This window comes from Typopeltis vanoorti, chromosome 12 (assembly GCF_054136105.1).
Source record: "Typopeltis vanoorti isolate ZY-2024b chromosome 12, IOZ_Tvanoo_1.0, whole genome shotgun sequence".
NCBI lineage: Eukaryota > Metazoa > Arthropoda > Arachnida > Uropygi > Thelyphonidae > Typopeltis > Typopeltis vanoorti.
The window spans coordinates 52,409,123-52,425,543 of record NC_143560.1 but is presented as its reverse complement, the minus strand read 5'-3'; the positions used below and the strand labels follow the sequence as shown (position 1 = coordinate 52,425,543).

The window sequence follows — 16,421 nt, the reverse complement described above, 5'->3', positions numbered from 1 at the left end:
AGGGTCAACTGTGACATCAACATGCTGCTTGAAATTTCTGCAAAGCATTTTTACAAAAATTTGCAACAAAAAGACTTGACACATTCACATCTGGTGCTCTCATTTTGCATTTGTAATGTAGTCACATATTTCACATGAACTATCTGATCTTATGGAAAACTATTGATGGCAATACATCCCTTTCCCTCCATGTGGTCGATATGATGAGTGCCCCCCCCCCCCCCCCCCCAGACTATGCTCGATTCCTGAAGTTGAAAAACTACTCTGTATAATGGTTCTTTCAACTAAGGGTGCAGAGTGAAGTCCACACGCTTGCTCCCTTTGCAAAATAAAAACAGCTTAATACACTTTTTTAGGACACTATATCATCCTTTATTCCATTCATTTTAATTACTTGTTTATGCATTATTCACATATACTGTTGAGTAGTGGCAAGCACAAAGTAACTCAAAATTTTCATAATTAACAGTGCTACTATTGATCATGTTAATATACAGGGTGGCCCATAAAGTCATGGAACATTCCAGAGAAAGGTCCTATCTTTGTGAAGCTGAAAATGGAAGGCGTTTATGTGATATGGTTTTTTCATTGCTAATAAAAATCTGGTGATGTCAAAAAACTTATGCAGTTGGTTCACAAAGATGGGCCCTTTCTACAGAATGTTCCCGACTTTAAGGCCACCCTGTACTCCGGAACAGTTTAGAAAAATGTACTAATTATTTTTAAAACATCCTATAATCTCATTTCTATTCCGTATTGATATAAATTAGGTCTGTGTTAATATTCAGATCCCACTGATGAGACACGGGATATAGCTATTCTAATGATTTTCATTGCTTAGCCAGTAAGTAATGATTAAGTCTTAGTACTGATTAAGAGCTAAAAAATCAGTATGTCTTACAGAGTCTGAGGAGTTGATATCAGAAAAATAGCCTAAAAGGTTCTCCAGTGGAGAACCTCCCCCCCACACCACCGAAGCTAGAATCCTTTGCTTTAGAAGATGAGCAAAGAATATAATAAAATGAAAGTGGTAATTATTTTTATTATTATATAGGCAATTCCATGGCAGAAATAACAGTTTCTGCTTTTATACATTCTGAAAACAACTGACATTCACCATCTCCCCAACTCCTACTTTGTCACCAATTTGATAGCATCTAGTCTTCATTAGAACTGCTAATTGTGAGAACCACTTAATTTACTTGATATCATGATAGGATAGCAAATATATAGATGTAAATAGAAATATGATCAGTAATAATAACTCATAGTATTGTAGTTATTAGTATTGGAATTGGAGTTCTGAGATTTCTGACAAATACCAAACTAAAGAGATCACTTTTTTTTTAAATAACAGCACAAGTTAAGTCACTTGAACTCTGTGTAGGTGATAAGTGTAAATATCAGAACAGAGGTCAGACAGTTACATTTGTAATCTCCTCGAACTCATCATAAGACTCCACTCTACACCACTCATATGTCCACTACATAGTAATCTGTCCTCTGAATAAATAATATTTATTAAGTATAAAAAAATACACCTATAAATCATGTTTATAGAGAATTACAATATTGATATTGATATGCATAATTCTTATTCAGTACACTAATCTATTACCTTATCTTGGTATATATTACTTCAGGCACCCACAGTGCATTTTTTTTTTTTTTTTTTTTTTTTTTTTTTTTTTTTTTTTCCCAGTTAAGCCAGGTTACACACACACCAGGCCTGAATAAATCTATAGATGTCTTACTGTTTTAATTTATTCCAGAAACTCATTTTTAGAGTTTATTTAAGTGTAAACTTGTTGACAGTTCTCATCAGGAATCTGATGTTCTAACTTTAGTCAAGTTTTCAGGTATAAAATAGGTAGTTTTAGCATTCATATTTGATTATGATTTGTTTTTTAGCTCAGTGATTTGAATAAATATCCTTATTTTTAATCTGTTGACAGATGCTAATTTTAGGATTCTTTTCTTTTAGTAGTTACTTCCAAATAGGTTTTTTTTTTTTCCCCTGCTTGAAACTGGTTTTGCATCCTACAGATCAGAAAGCCTTCACAATTTTAAAACACACAAAATGATACATGTGTTGTCACTTTTTTGTTAATATAAATAGGCATCTTATGAGTATTATGATTTTTGAATATGAATAGAATTCTCCACTATTTTAGCCATTATATTATGTTATATTATTGATAAGTTAAAAAATTATGCAACAAGTATTTATAATTTTAATCCATTGTTTCCAAAATTGTAGTTCTGCTTGTTTACCTTAATTTTCCTTGGGGGGAGAAGCAGGGAAAATATCTAACACTGTTACAGTAATTCCTTTTAACTTCCTTTACTGCTGATTATAAATCAATGATGACCAACTAATGTCCTCATGTATTTTCTCATTTTCACTATCTTCATTAATTAATTCTTTCTAATCTGACTGCCTGTCTGTCCTTGATACCTAACCTTGAAAATTCATAGCACCTCAGCCCTTCTTCAGCAGTATTATGTTTTAATTCTCCATCAGTTTCATATCCTTCTGTATAAACTTCCATCATTTCCACATCCTTTTCTATATATAGGCCTCCAGAGAATCACTCCATACTCCTGGGTAGGTCTGACAAGCACTCTGTACAATGGTATGATAATTTCTTTGTTTTATTAGTGAGAATTCTGATTAAACAGATCCCTTATTATTAGTCTAAATAAATTAAAGATGGACCTTTTTTTTTAAGAAATTCTGTATTATTTTAACATTTTTTTATATTTAAATGCATACTCCTTAAATTAATAGGGATGCTAAATACTACTTGTTTCACTTAACTTTCATATATATATCTAAAAAATAAAATAAAAATAATTATTTCAGCATAATTATTTTCATGCATTCTGAAATATTATGTTACAGCTACAAAATCTCAATAATAACACTAAAGGGAGAATCTGAATTGTACAAAGTGTGCTACAGAGTACGTAAGATGACATGAAAAGATCTGCAAAATAGTTTAAAAAACGTTTATCATTTTCTTTAGCTTTTTATCTCGGTATTCACAGTCACTTTGCTAATATTTTTATATTCTAATTTTAGTTGTCATGATCTCATTCCGTTACTTTTTTGTTTTTAATTGAAAACCAAACAAATATTTGAAGAAAAGGTGGAAGAAGGATATAAAGCACAAAATTTGTAATATACTACATTAATATTGCAGAAATTTCTTGGTTGAGCACTACCTTTTTCCTTCTCTCTCACTCTCTCTCTCACACACACACAAACTCATTATACTGTTGTTACAGAACTATTCTTCAATGTATGCCTCAGTCATTACTGCTGTTTGCGTGAGAAGCATCTAGATAAAAGGTCTGTAGCTATCCTTTTTCCACAGGTTGCAGTCTATTAAATGTTGGATTGGAGAGAATCAGTAGTTGTCATTTAAGACAACTAACAGTCACATATATGACAGTTCTTCCTCTAGTTGGTGACAGCAATCATGCTGCACAGAATTCTGATTAAACAGATCTCTTATTATTACTCTAAATAAATTAAAGATAGACTTCGTTTAAGAAATTCTGTAGAGATTTTAAGTAAAGATTTATATTTAATTGCATGCTCCTTAAATTAAGAGGAAGGCTAAATACTACTTGTTTCACTTAACTTGTGTGTGTGAGAGAGAGAAATGACCTTTTCAGCATAATTATTTTCATTCATTCTGAATTACACAGTGTGCCTGTTAAGTAATGAGATTGATTTTTTACAAGATAGCCCTATGGATAAAAGTAACCTGTTTATACTTTTGACCACTAGAGCGTGTTGTAATCGCAAGTGCAACTTTCAAGTCGAGTGATGCAGCAATTTTTGTGTGGTAAGTGTGTGAGTGGAACATGTCAGAAGTTGCATCATGGAGCAGAGAGCTGTGATAAAAGTTTACTGTAAATTAGGAAAAACTGCTACAGAAGTGTACCAAGAACTAAAAAAAAGTTTGTCATTGACTGCCTAAACCGTTAACAGGTGTTCCACTGGTTTGCAGGTTTAAAAAGCGTAGGAAGTGTCAAGACAATCAGCATTCTTTTTTTGCTGCTGGAATTATCCACTGCAAATTTGTTCCTGAGGGCACCACAGTCAGTATTATTTAGGACTAATGTGACATGTCAGGAAAGAACTGTTCTACAACAACAACAAATTGGTTTCTGTTGCACAACAGTGTGTCTATGCGTCGTGCAGTGCCTGTGAAGCAGTTTCTGGCTTCGAAGTCAATCTGCATGATCGAACATCTCCTTTATTTGCCAAATTTGACTCCTGTTTGCAGACTTTTCTTCTTCCCAAAGATGAAGTGTGCCTTGAAAGAGAAGCACTTCAACAACATTGAGGACAACCAACATGGTATGACCCAGAAGGAGGTTCCCGTTCAGGACTTCCACCATACCTTCAGATATCTGTATGGTAGATGTATAGTTGCTAGGAGTTTATTTTAGGGAGATTGTTTTGAATCTGGGGGTGCTAAAGGGTCAAAGCTGTATAACTGAGAGGAGACCTCCACATAGCCTTTAAAGGAATGCAGAAAACCGACCAGGGCTTCTGACCTAATGTCCAATCCTCACCTTCTCGTGGTGCACCCTGTTGGGTATCTACTTTGATACTGAACGAACGAGGATGAGCTGGCAATTTGGGATTTAGCCGACAAAATTGTATTCTTATCGGTTAAACCAAAATAAAAAAATGATGGTACAACATGACAAAATTTCATGCCGGTTGGGGCGTCGCCCGGTTAAACAAGGCCCCCGTTGTTTTCGCCAAGGAACCAGGGCGAACAGCGAAAAGTCAGCTACTGGAACAAATCTGAAAACAAACCCCAACTCAACATCACCAGAGTTAAAGATCGGTACTATCAACGTAAGAAGCCTGAATGGCAAAGAAATGGAGCTAGCTGAGGAATTAGATAAGTACCAGATCGACATAATAGGGGTGACTGAAACAAAAAAGACAAAACTGGTGAGATCTTTCTGAGCAATAAATACAAAATGTTATATTCAGGCAATGACAATCAAAGAAAAGAAGGAGTAGCCATAATATTCAACACAAAATACAAGGCTAATCTTCTTGAATGGCAGTCAGTCTCAAGTAGAGTAATGTGGGCAAATATGAGAATGGGGAACTGGACAATGAGACTTATTTGTGCCTATGGTCCCACAGAAGGTGCTACTAAGGTAGAAGTGGAGGAATTTTTTGACGCTTTAGAAAAATCAACTGACACAATGAAAAAGGAAAAGTTGGTCCTTGTTGGGGATCTAAATAGCAGAGTACGAAATGATTGTGAGACATACAAAAATATTTTGGGAAAATTTGGAGAAAAGAGCAAAGCTAATAATAATGGCAAATATCTGTTGGATTTCTGCTCAGGACATGGACTGGTTATTACTAACACCATGTTCCAACATAAAAATGTGCACAAATTCACATGGAGAGAAGAGGCTAGGAATAAGAAAAGTCTCATTGACTATGTTATTGTTGATAGTGATGTTTTCTCCTTGGTGCAGGACACCAGAGTGTACAGAGGATTTGAAATTGGAAGTGATCACTATTTAGTCTTGAGCAGGATAAAATTTAATTTCATATTGAAAAGAATAACATGTAAGAAAGTTTTAAAAAGCGAATAAAAGTTGAGCAGCTCTCAGATGTGAACTGTAGACTAAAATACAGAAAGATTATTGAAAAGAAAATGAAAGAGTTTGAGAACAGGAATCAAACCTTGGAGATTCAGTGGCAAACTCTGAAGAAAACATTCACTGATTCTGCCAGAGAGGCATGTGGTGAGGTTGTGTGCAAGGATAAAAAAATCAGAACTCCCTGGTGGTTAAAGAGGCAGTGAAGGAAAAGAAGAAAGCATATCAAAAGTTCCTGGCAAATAAGTCAGCTTTTACTCTTACAGAATACAGAGACAACTGTAAGAAAGCTAAACAGTGTGTATAACTAGCTAAACAAAAGTCATGGGAGGACTTTGGCAAGAATATAGAAAATAAATATCAAGAAGGTGGCAAAATATTCTGGAGGTTGTTGAAGAAACTTAGGAATGGAGGAAAGAGTGCTGTAAAAGGAGTTAGAGATGATAAAGGTGACATGAAAACAGGAAAAAAAGATATCCTTGAAGTATGGAGTAATTACTTTGAAAAACTGCTAAATGAAACAAGCAGTGATGACAGCACAGTGATAAAAAAACACTGACCAGGCACGCAGTCAGGAATACATATCCATACTTGAAGTAGAAAAAGCCATCAAAGGCTTGAAATGTGGAAAGGCAGCAGGAGTAGATGATTATTCGACCAGAAATGCTGAAGTATGGTGGTATAAAAGTCTTACAGTGGCTGCACTGCATAGTTCAGAAAGCCTGGACAGAGGGACGAATTCCCGATGATTGGAATAGAGCTCTCATAGTACCCATATATAAAAAGGGAAATAACACTGAATGTGAGAATTACAGAGGTATTTCCCTACTGAGTGTTCCTGGCAAGATCTATGCAAGTATACTTGAGAAACGGTTGAGAAGAATTGTGGAAGAAAAGCTGGATTCAGGCCAAACAAGGCTGTCGGGATCGGATCTTCACTTTACGACAAATAGTCAAGAAAGCATGGGAATATAACAAAGATCTGCATTTAAGCTTTGTCGATTTGGAAAAGGCATATGATAAGGTGCCAAGACAGAAGATATTCAATATGCTACAGTTATATGGTGTCAATGGGGCATTATATCAAACAATACTTAGTCTTTATCTGAGTTGTAAGTCAGCAGTTAGAATTGAAGGAAGTACAGGAAGATGGTTTAATGTTAAATCTGGTGTGAGACAAGGATGTACATTATCCCCTCTGTTATTCATTATCTATATGGATCACATTATGAAGGAAAGTGGTATTAAACCTGATATCAAAATTGGAGATGTTAATGTCAGCTCTTTGCTTTATGCGGATGATGTTATACTTCTAAATAAATCCGCTACAAGTCTGCAAGATTCGCTGACTAAATTGAATAGCTGTTGTAATAGATATGGTATGAAGGTCAGCAATAAAAAGACAAAGACAATGAAAATAGGCAGATTCATTGAAAATGTCAACTGCATTGTGAATGTAGAACCTGTGGAACAAGTATAATATTTCAGCTATTTAGGCACGATTTTTACTGAAGATGGTAAATTAAATATAGAAATAGACAACAGAATCAGCAAAGCTGGTATGGTGGGAAGTCAATTGAATAAATTCATATGGAATAAGAGAGAAATTAGTCGGAACACTAAATTAGCTGTATACAAGACAGTGTTCAAACCAGTTTTAATTTATGGATCTGAGAGCTGGGTCAGAAGTAAAACACTTGACCAAAGACTAGAGACTGCAGATATGAGAATCCTGAGAATGATTAGAGGCGTGAATAGATGGCATCAATGGCAATATCATATTAAAAATGAGGATATTGGGAAAGAACTTGACATTGTCAGCATCCAGGAATGCATTAGCAGAGCTAATCTCAGATGGTATGGTCACTTAAATAGAATGGGAGAGGAAAGATTAGGAAAACGACCCAGAGGAAGACCAAGATATAGGTGGATTGATACGGTACAAAGTGCCTTAGACGATAGAAATATAAGATCTGATAATGTTGGAGTTTTGACAAGTAACAGACTGATTTGGAAGAAAATTGTAGATAGGAAGTTAGTAATGATATAATTTTTTCATTTAGCACTGTCATATCCTGTACACCCTTTGAGGGTACTTGTCAGGAATTTGATGATGACGATGTTTTGAATCTGTATAATTGACAATTGCAAATAATTTTTTTGTTTTGATATAATAATTGTCTCATTATTTAGCAGGCATACTGTGTATGTTACAGCTACAAAAACTCATTAATAACATTAGGGAAATGGCTAAATATACTGTTCCATTCATAAAATGTTACATGCTGAACAACACAGCAGAAAATTATGATGAATTGAGGAAAATACTAGGATTGATCCTTTGGTATTTATTGTTGAATGTGAAGGATGTTGGCAGTCTGTAAGAAGCATCAAAAATTACTTAAATGATGCAATATCTGCAAGTATCCATAGATCTAGTTTGAAGAAATTAAGTAAGAGTCAAATGAATGTGTGCACTTATTAAGCATGAGATCTGTCAGTTATGAAAATTATTATAAGGCACATGGCAGAAGAGTTAAAAGTATTATACAGAACAATAAGTCTGAGTATGAAAAGAACTGACTCAGCTTAAGTTAAAAGTCTAAAAGAATTCCATCATTATGCTGTCAATAGAAGAAAGAGGAATGTGAAAGAGCTCTACCGGATGCCGATACAGAAGATATTGTTTAATTAATCTGTGCCTGTTTCGCTAAGAGTTGTCTGTCATGGGACTCATTGCTCTCTCTAAACTGGATGAAGAAATTCAGATAGAGGAAGGAGGTAACAGGATATCCGTATGGATGCTACAAGAGTGTTCAGTTCAACTGGCTGTGCTTTCACCTAGCTATATAATTTGAGTCATCACAAGGAAGATTCTGCAGGAGTGGAGAGAATGAATGATTTATCTAACTGTTGATGTGTTAATATTTCTAGAGAGGACATGAAGATTTTGGAAAAGTTGTTAAGAGCTCACATACCAAAATGGGTTGACAAAGAATCTATACTTTGCAGTGAACAGCAAACACTAAGGAACAATTATATATGAGCAACTTGCTCACATCTGTCCATAACCAAGGTGGCCACATTACTCCCAATTGGGAAAGAATGATCATGTGCACTTGACTTGGGAAGTTACAAAAGATGCAGAATTTTCATTTAAGAAATGGTATAGGTGGAACTACATTGTAGGTGATTATGACTAGTTTAGGAGATATCATTAAGCCATGCCATAGCATAAGGATTAGCAAGTTAAGAATGTTCGCAGTTCATGGGAGATAGTCAAGGGATATCTGGAGGATAAATCAGCTAGGAGTTAAATGGATGATAGTATCAGTAAGTAGACACAGGAAAAAAAAGAAAATGTTATGTAGAATATATAAGGAGAAAGGTGATCAGCAATCTCATGAGCTGTACTGGACTCAGGAAAGAATGGTGACTGGCATGATATGTAACACAAAATCATGAGTAGAAATTAGCTAGGCAGACCAAAGGAAATCCCAAAGAATTTTTTTTGCTGTCTGCAAGTAAAAAGGAAGAATGACTATGGAAGGATAACTTTAATGAGTGCTGATGGTAGCAAGGTGACAGAAGCTGATAAAATAGTTCAGTTACTGAATAACTACTTTTTAAGGACCGGTCTGTCATCTGTGTGACAGCAACTGATCTGAGAACAGATGTTGATGAAGTGGAAATACCTATAGAAGTACAGAATTTCCATGCAAATATGACCATGGGATTAGTTGGAATATTAGCCCATGTTTTGTAAGAATATGGATAGGAACTGGCAGTCTCTCTGAGTAAACTGTCAGGATTATATGTTTGGTCACCTGGATTTCGTGAGATGAGCGGTCTGCAACTGACAAAGATGATTTGTCTGTGGAATTCTCTCTATAATGATAGATTGAGGATTTGGGCATTGCAAAAGTTGGTTGATACACAAAAAAGAGGGGATGTGACAGAAACATTTAAATTACTAAATTTTATGTGATTGATGCAGAGAAAATATGTCCGATTGACTAGAGGGAACAGAACAAGAGGTCATCCCTGGAAATTGAGGAAGAATGCGGTTAGCAAGGGTGAGAGGATTGATTTTTTGCTTGGAGAGTGGTGAATGAGTAGAATAGGTTGCCTGAGTCAGTTGCTTGAGCTTTGTCTGTCAATTAGTTCAAAGTCCAACATTATAGATGTTGTGTGGATAGTTTAGGTCTCTTATGAGAGTCTTTGGACTCCATAGAGGTGGATGCCTGTGTGTTATTATTATTATTATTATTGTGCTACAGTTGAGGTAGAACAAGGAGGATGGATATATCATGATGCCTTTGGTCCATTGAATAAAAGGATGGCTGACTGATATCAAATAGTAGTGTGTGGGTGTTCAAGATTTAAAGTGACCAATGGTGTACCCCACAGATCAGTCCTTGCCTCATTGTTATTCACTCTTTACATTAATGACACTAGAAAGGATTTAACAGAAGACATATAGCTGTTGTCTGATCAGAAGAGATACATAGAGTAATCAGGAATGCTGGTCATATGCATCACTTGCAGAGTGATTTGAATAGGCTGAAATTGTGGGCATGAAAAAATGATCATCAGTTCAGTAATTGGCAAATATAGAGTTATTCACTTTGGTGTGATGAAATTTTACAGTGGCATATTATGTTGGTGGAATTATGCTAGAAGAAACTAATCTAGTTTCTTCTGTCATAATCAGGCTAGGGATGATATTGAAGTTTTAGTAAATAAAAAATTGAAGTTCAGGGGTTATATAGCAAATATTGCAAATACAGTTCAATGGATAATTGCACTGCTGAAATGAACATTGACTTCTAAGGATAAGGAAGTCATTTTGCTTCTTTGCAGGCCTTGATAGTTCACAGACCTGGTCTCTTGCTTTCTGAAGTAATGCAGATACAGCAGAGTGGATGCAAAGCGAAGTGGTAAAAGATGATATCAGGATTATTGTACATAGATTATAAGGGCAGATTAAGAATGTAGATTTCGGATATTAAGAAACAGGATAAAGAGGGCTGATATAATAGGTATATGTAATGATATATGACATTTCATGATGTGTCATATACCATTAAATGGAATTTCCAGTCTATAGATGGTGGGGAATAGGATCAGAGAATATCTAATAGACATTGAGAATGAATGCAGTCAAGAATTAGGGGGGGGGGGGAAGAGCTGGATTTTTCTCTTATGGAGTTTGCTGTTGGAAGTAGTGAGTACAAGTACTAGAAATTAATTCAAGAAAAGATATGATAGTTGATGTGGGTTGAATGCAGCTTCCCTTGAGAGTTACTGACTTCCTGAAGGTCTCTGGTGACATTATTGAAAGTGAACAGTTACTTCAGTATATATATTTTAAACGAAAGTTAAATAGCTTTTATAAAAGGTTCTGTTCAGTTTGGATTTTGTAGAGACTTGAGAATAATGTGTTTCCCTATGTCAAGTTACTTGACAACTAGCATGACAGTAGGTATCCTTGTGGTAGGTCTGCCACCTTAAGGCAACTAGGCTTGCCTTTTTTTTTGTAGATAGTGGAAACTACAGTTTGAGAGGAAAGAGTCACCCCTCCTCAAATTGCTTTAATAGCACTGGGGGGGGGTGTAAGAAGTAAGAAAGAGTAGAGGAAAGAAGAGTAGAAGACCAGTCTACAGATATGATATACCAAGTGTATATTATAGAAAACAAGATGAGGTCTAGCTCAGGTATCTCAGGTTTGCCTGCCAGTACTCACCAATGTAAGCCACTGAGATACGTGAACAAACTCCATTTAGACGTAAAATAGTTATTAATAATAAAATAACAGATCAGATAAATACTTTCAGTTATCTTGGATGTGAAATATCATATGAAGGAGAAAAAGTCATAAAATTAAAAACTTCAAAATTTTTACAAATTATAGGCCTGATAAATAGAACACTCAATCCAAATATAGTACAAAAAGAAACATGCTTGAAAATATACATTACTTTAGCAGTGCCCACATTATTATATGGCAGTGAAATTTGAGAAAGAAGTGAAATGAGATTTATGAGGAGAACTGCAAAATACACATTATTAGACCAAAAAAAGAACAAAGATATTTTAAAAGAACTGAAAACAAAACCAATAGAAGAAAAACTAAGCAATTATGAACAAAAATGGATAGAACATATAAACCAAACGGCCAACACTCTGATATCCTAAACAAATAATAAAATACAAACCAATTGGAAAGAGAAGGCCGGGTAGACCTCAAAAAAATTATATTAGATGGAAAATGAGACTGGAACAGACCAATGTGGTTTATATATGTAATTAGCATTATGATGATGATAAAAGGTAAATGCAGTGCCGGCCCGTACATAAGCACTGCGACACTGCAGCATCCCCAAGGAAAAAATGAAAAATTTAAATTTTGTTTGTGTTTATAAATAATAACAATGCTTACAACATTATATAAATGCAATACATGTTAAAGGTTATAGCTTATGTTTCGACAGTGATCGAATAGTTAATAATTGGAATTGTTTGATTAACGCTTTAGAATATGAAATAAATTGGTCGATATTATCACTTTCGACCAATTGCAGCCAGTCTCGCCGATATTCGTTTGCACTTCTCATTGCATGTTACAAGCCATTCCAATACTGCTTGGTTGGGCAGTGTATCGTATGCTTGCGCTCGTTATTTCTGTGAGATACGAAACTTTTATTATTGGTGTTTGTTCATGGTGAGGGTGAAATATTTTTAATAAAGCAATTTTTTTAACATGTAAATTTATTTATTAATAAATTGGTTACTGATTAGGAAAAAAAGAATTTATTATTATTTTTTTTTTCATTTTTTTTTTTTTTTTTTCATTTTGCATATGCAGCACCCCGATTTAAAATTTTCACCGGCTGCCACTGGATAAATGCTTTCTTATAGTGAAGTGTTGACCTTAAAACTATTTAAATCAACAGTAGTGAGAAACACCTACAGACTGCCTGGTAAATTTCCTCAGCAGAGAATATAAATTAAAGATGCCAAGGAATTATATTCTTGGTTTCATCCTTTATCTATGTGTAAGCAAACATAGTTTGCATGTGAACTAACTTCACGACTGGGCAACTTGTACCGAGAGACTGCTTACTTCACATCATTTGCTTTAGTTCCCTTAAAGCACACATACATCCTTATGGACATCTGTGATGCTATACATTATGGGAAAAGGCACTATCCAGACTGGTTTTGACCTTTATTGTGAGGTCTTATCAGCGGGAGCCAGACCCAGAAGTAATACCAAGGTTAATGTAATGCAGAAGTCATATTTCCATATACAAGTAGTCAAAACATGTCACACCTTATTACTAAAATACAGAGGATTAGAGATAGTCATTGAAAGAGTATTTTAATAATAAGGGGTGACAGTTTGACTACTTGTATATGAAAATATGACTTCGGCAATTACTTTAATCTTGGTATTACTTCTGGGTTTGGCTCCCACTGATGAGACCTTAATTTAGGTCAAAACTGGCCTAGGTAGTGCCCCTTCCCATAATGCATAGCATTATACATGTTTGTAAGGATATGTGTGTCGCATTATGGGATACTAAGGCAATTGATTGAAGTCATCAGCGTCTATATACAAGTGGCCCAGTTGTGAAGTTACTTCACACGCAAACATTGTTTGCTTACACTTAGATAAAGGATGAAACCAAGAATATAATTTCTTGGCATCTTTAATTTATAGAATAACTAAGTGCAAAACCTTTCAACAGCAGAGAATATATATTGGCTGCAAATTTGTCAGATTTCAGTAAATTTGTGAGATTTCACTCTTAGGTAGCCCTGCTTTTTAAGGGGGTTTATTTTTATAGAATTACCAAAAAAAAAAAAGAACTTCATTAAAGTGAAACTTGTGCAAGCTGTTTTTTCATGAGTAGCCATCCATTTTCCACAAATTTATTTTTACTTCAGTGAGCAGTAAGCTAGAATTTGCAAAATCTTAAGGGTTGAAATGCATCTAGAGTGGAGGTGGGGGATACAACATGGAGAAAATGAATACAAAAGCTTTTGAATCATGAATGGTTTTTTTTTATTCTTTTTTTCCCAGCTCAGTATAGTATGAACATCACATGTATGAATTCTGAAGTTTGAACACTACAATGTGAGAAAGTACTTTGCATCAAAAATAACCTTATTGCAATATTATTTGAAAAAAAATATTAATGTTTATGCATTACATACTGTGATTACTCAGGATGCATTAGTATTATAGATGTGCAGGAAATTCAGGAGAAAAAATAAACTTGTTAACATTAGAGTTGAAGACCTGTAGATTAAATTCCAGGAAATACTTAAGAGGGAAGAGAACATAAGACTGTTCCAAAAGATAACAGTAGAAGGCACAAATGATTATGGGGAGGGGGGGGAGTTGTGTAACTTTGGAGTTGAACTCTGAAGGAGTGTTAAAATGCAAGTGGTAGAAAAAAACTCGACATGAGAAAGTAGTAGAAACTCAATCTAATTGCTCTTTTGTACTGAGTTAGGTATTTTTAGGAAGCTCATAGAAAGACCATTCCAGATGTTAGAATAGTTCAATGGTTTAAACGATTTGTACATATTTAATATCTGGTCAGAGATAAAGTAACACCTTGAACAATAACCCTAATTTTTAGGATGCTAAGGAGGCAATATTTGTATTGTGTTTATGCTAAGAAAGATTGGTGGCTAAGAGTTTTCCAGAAAAGTTTTATCTTTAGACCATTCTTAAGAATAGTTTTGCGATAAGAATTTAAGATTTTCTGGAAATTGTGACCTGTGTAGTATTTGCTAGAATTGCCAAATGACAAAGAGAAGTGTGGTGTACTGTTATCAGCAAAACTATGTATTGGATTTTGAACCAACTAGAGAAGGTCACTTATACATTTGGAAGGAAAGAGAATGGGTGGAAGAATTACTGTACAGGTATTTCCATAGAGTCAAAGACTCATTGAGGAAGACCCATGGTACTCATTATTTACTGTTAGGACACTCACAACCACCTCTGGCAATCCATTCTACTCATTCAATGCTCTAAGCCAGGGGTCTCCAAACTACGGCCCACGGGTCAGATGCGGCCCGCTTTATGATTTTATCCGGCCTGCCAATTGGACTAATTTTTCAATAAGAATCCTCAAAAAAAAAAAAAAAAAAACACGGTGTATTGATAGATTTCAAACATTAATTAAAATTGTGTTCAAAATATATTCCCAAATAGCAAAAAGTAACCACAACCCATATTACGGTCTTTCTGACTGTAAAAGGTCGGTTAAAATGGACTAATGAAGAAAAAAATTTAAAAGAATTCAAAACGAAATAAAAAAGTTACATCCGAATAAACTTTTTTATCAACTAAAAAAATTTATGTCGCATGAAATAAGAACACTTAAAAAAGTCAGTAAAAACACAATTAAAATGAACTAACGAGCAAAAAACGAAATGAAAACAAAATTTATCTCCATTTTTGGGACAACGTATCTTTGCGAACAAATTTTTTCCCCGAATGAAATATATCAAGTCAAAATACAAGGCAAATTTATCTGATGAACATTTGAAATCGTTACTTGTAATTAGCACTTCAAAATTTGAACCTGAGTTTAATAAGATTTTGAAAACACAGAGATACATCATTCACATTAATGGTTTTATTATAATTTGTGATAAAAATATGAGAATTTGCTGATAGTGTTCATTGTCATTAATATACGATAATTTAATCTCACATACTCTGTAATCAGTTTTTATCTGCTTTCAATAAAACTCATATATCTAGTTCTAGAGTTTTTTTATTACTACGGCCCGCTGAACAGTGCTGAAGTACCCAATTTGGCCCTCACGGCGAAAAGTTTGGAGACCTCTGCTCTAAGCAAAAAATGTAGTCCACTTACCCTTACTAACCACACTGTTACGCAACTTCCAAGGATGACATGTTAGTTCTCTCTCTCTATTCATCATGTATGGAAAAGTTTCTTTTGTGTCAATCTTATAGAATCCCTTCAGTGATTGATAAATTTCTATTATGTCCCCTTTTTTCTACCTACCAACTAAACTTTGCATCCCAAAAACCTTCAATTTATCCTCATAGGAAGCATTCCACAGATCTTGGTCATCCATCTCTCAATCCTCTCCATACCACTTGATCCCCAAGAAATTCAGGTGACTAACTGTGCAGGACATTCAAAATGTGGCAGAATCATAGCCATATGGATAATGACCTCTTTGTCTTTGCTTGTCGGTATTCTTCAATATTCAAGTAATCCTTTGAGCTGTTTTACCAAATTTTGCAATATGCTCTATGAACTTCAACTGTCTGTCCACCATCATCCCCCAAGTTCCTAGTCTCATCAGTTTTTTTACAATGTACTACTACCAATGTGATACACAGTACATAACCTTACATTTTGTAACATTAAATTGACAACTGCTATCTTTCGCCTATGCTGCCAATTTATTTAAATCATCAGCATACAACGGAATATCCTCTTTTAAATCATTTACCCCTCATTTAATATACAAATTAAAGAGTAGTGGTTTTACTAGAACTTTTGAAGTACTGCACTAGTCACACTTGTATGCCTAGACAGAATACAGCATGGAAGACTATTACATAAATTGGAGAATATGGGTTTGGGTTATGAAATATGGGTGACTGACAGATATCAAAAAGTGGTATATAGAGGATGTGAGTCTGCAAGATTTAAGGTAACCAGTGGTGTACCACAAGAATAATTCCTTGATCCACTGTTATT

General features: G+C 34.7%; 1 protein-coding gene across 4 annotated transcripts in view; it reads left to right on the top strand.

The window, feature by feature from the left end:
* The window catches only part of faf (ubiquitin carboxyl-terminal hydrolase-like faf), a 1,099,079-nt gene that overhangs the window by 780,692 nt on the left and 301,966 nt on the right, over positions 1-16,421 (top strand). For 3 of the 4 annotated variants that reach the window (XM_090401226.1, XM_090401224.1, XM_090401225.1), the window contains one exon: positions 2,580-2,636. The exons of the other annotated variant lie outside the window; for it this stretch is intronic. In XM_090401226.1, the coding sequence (XP_090257352.1) occupies positions 2,580-2,636 (57 nt within the window). The remainder of the gene's footprint in view (positions 1-2,579; positions 2,637-16,421) is intronic. 4 annotated transcript variants of the gene reach the window in all.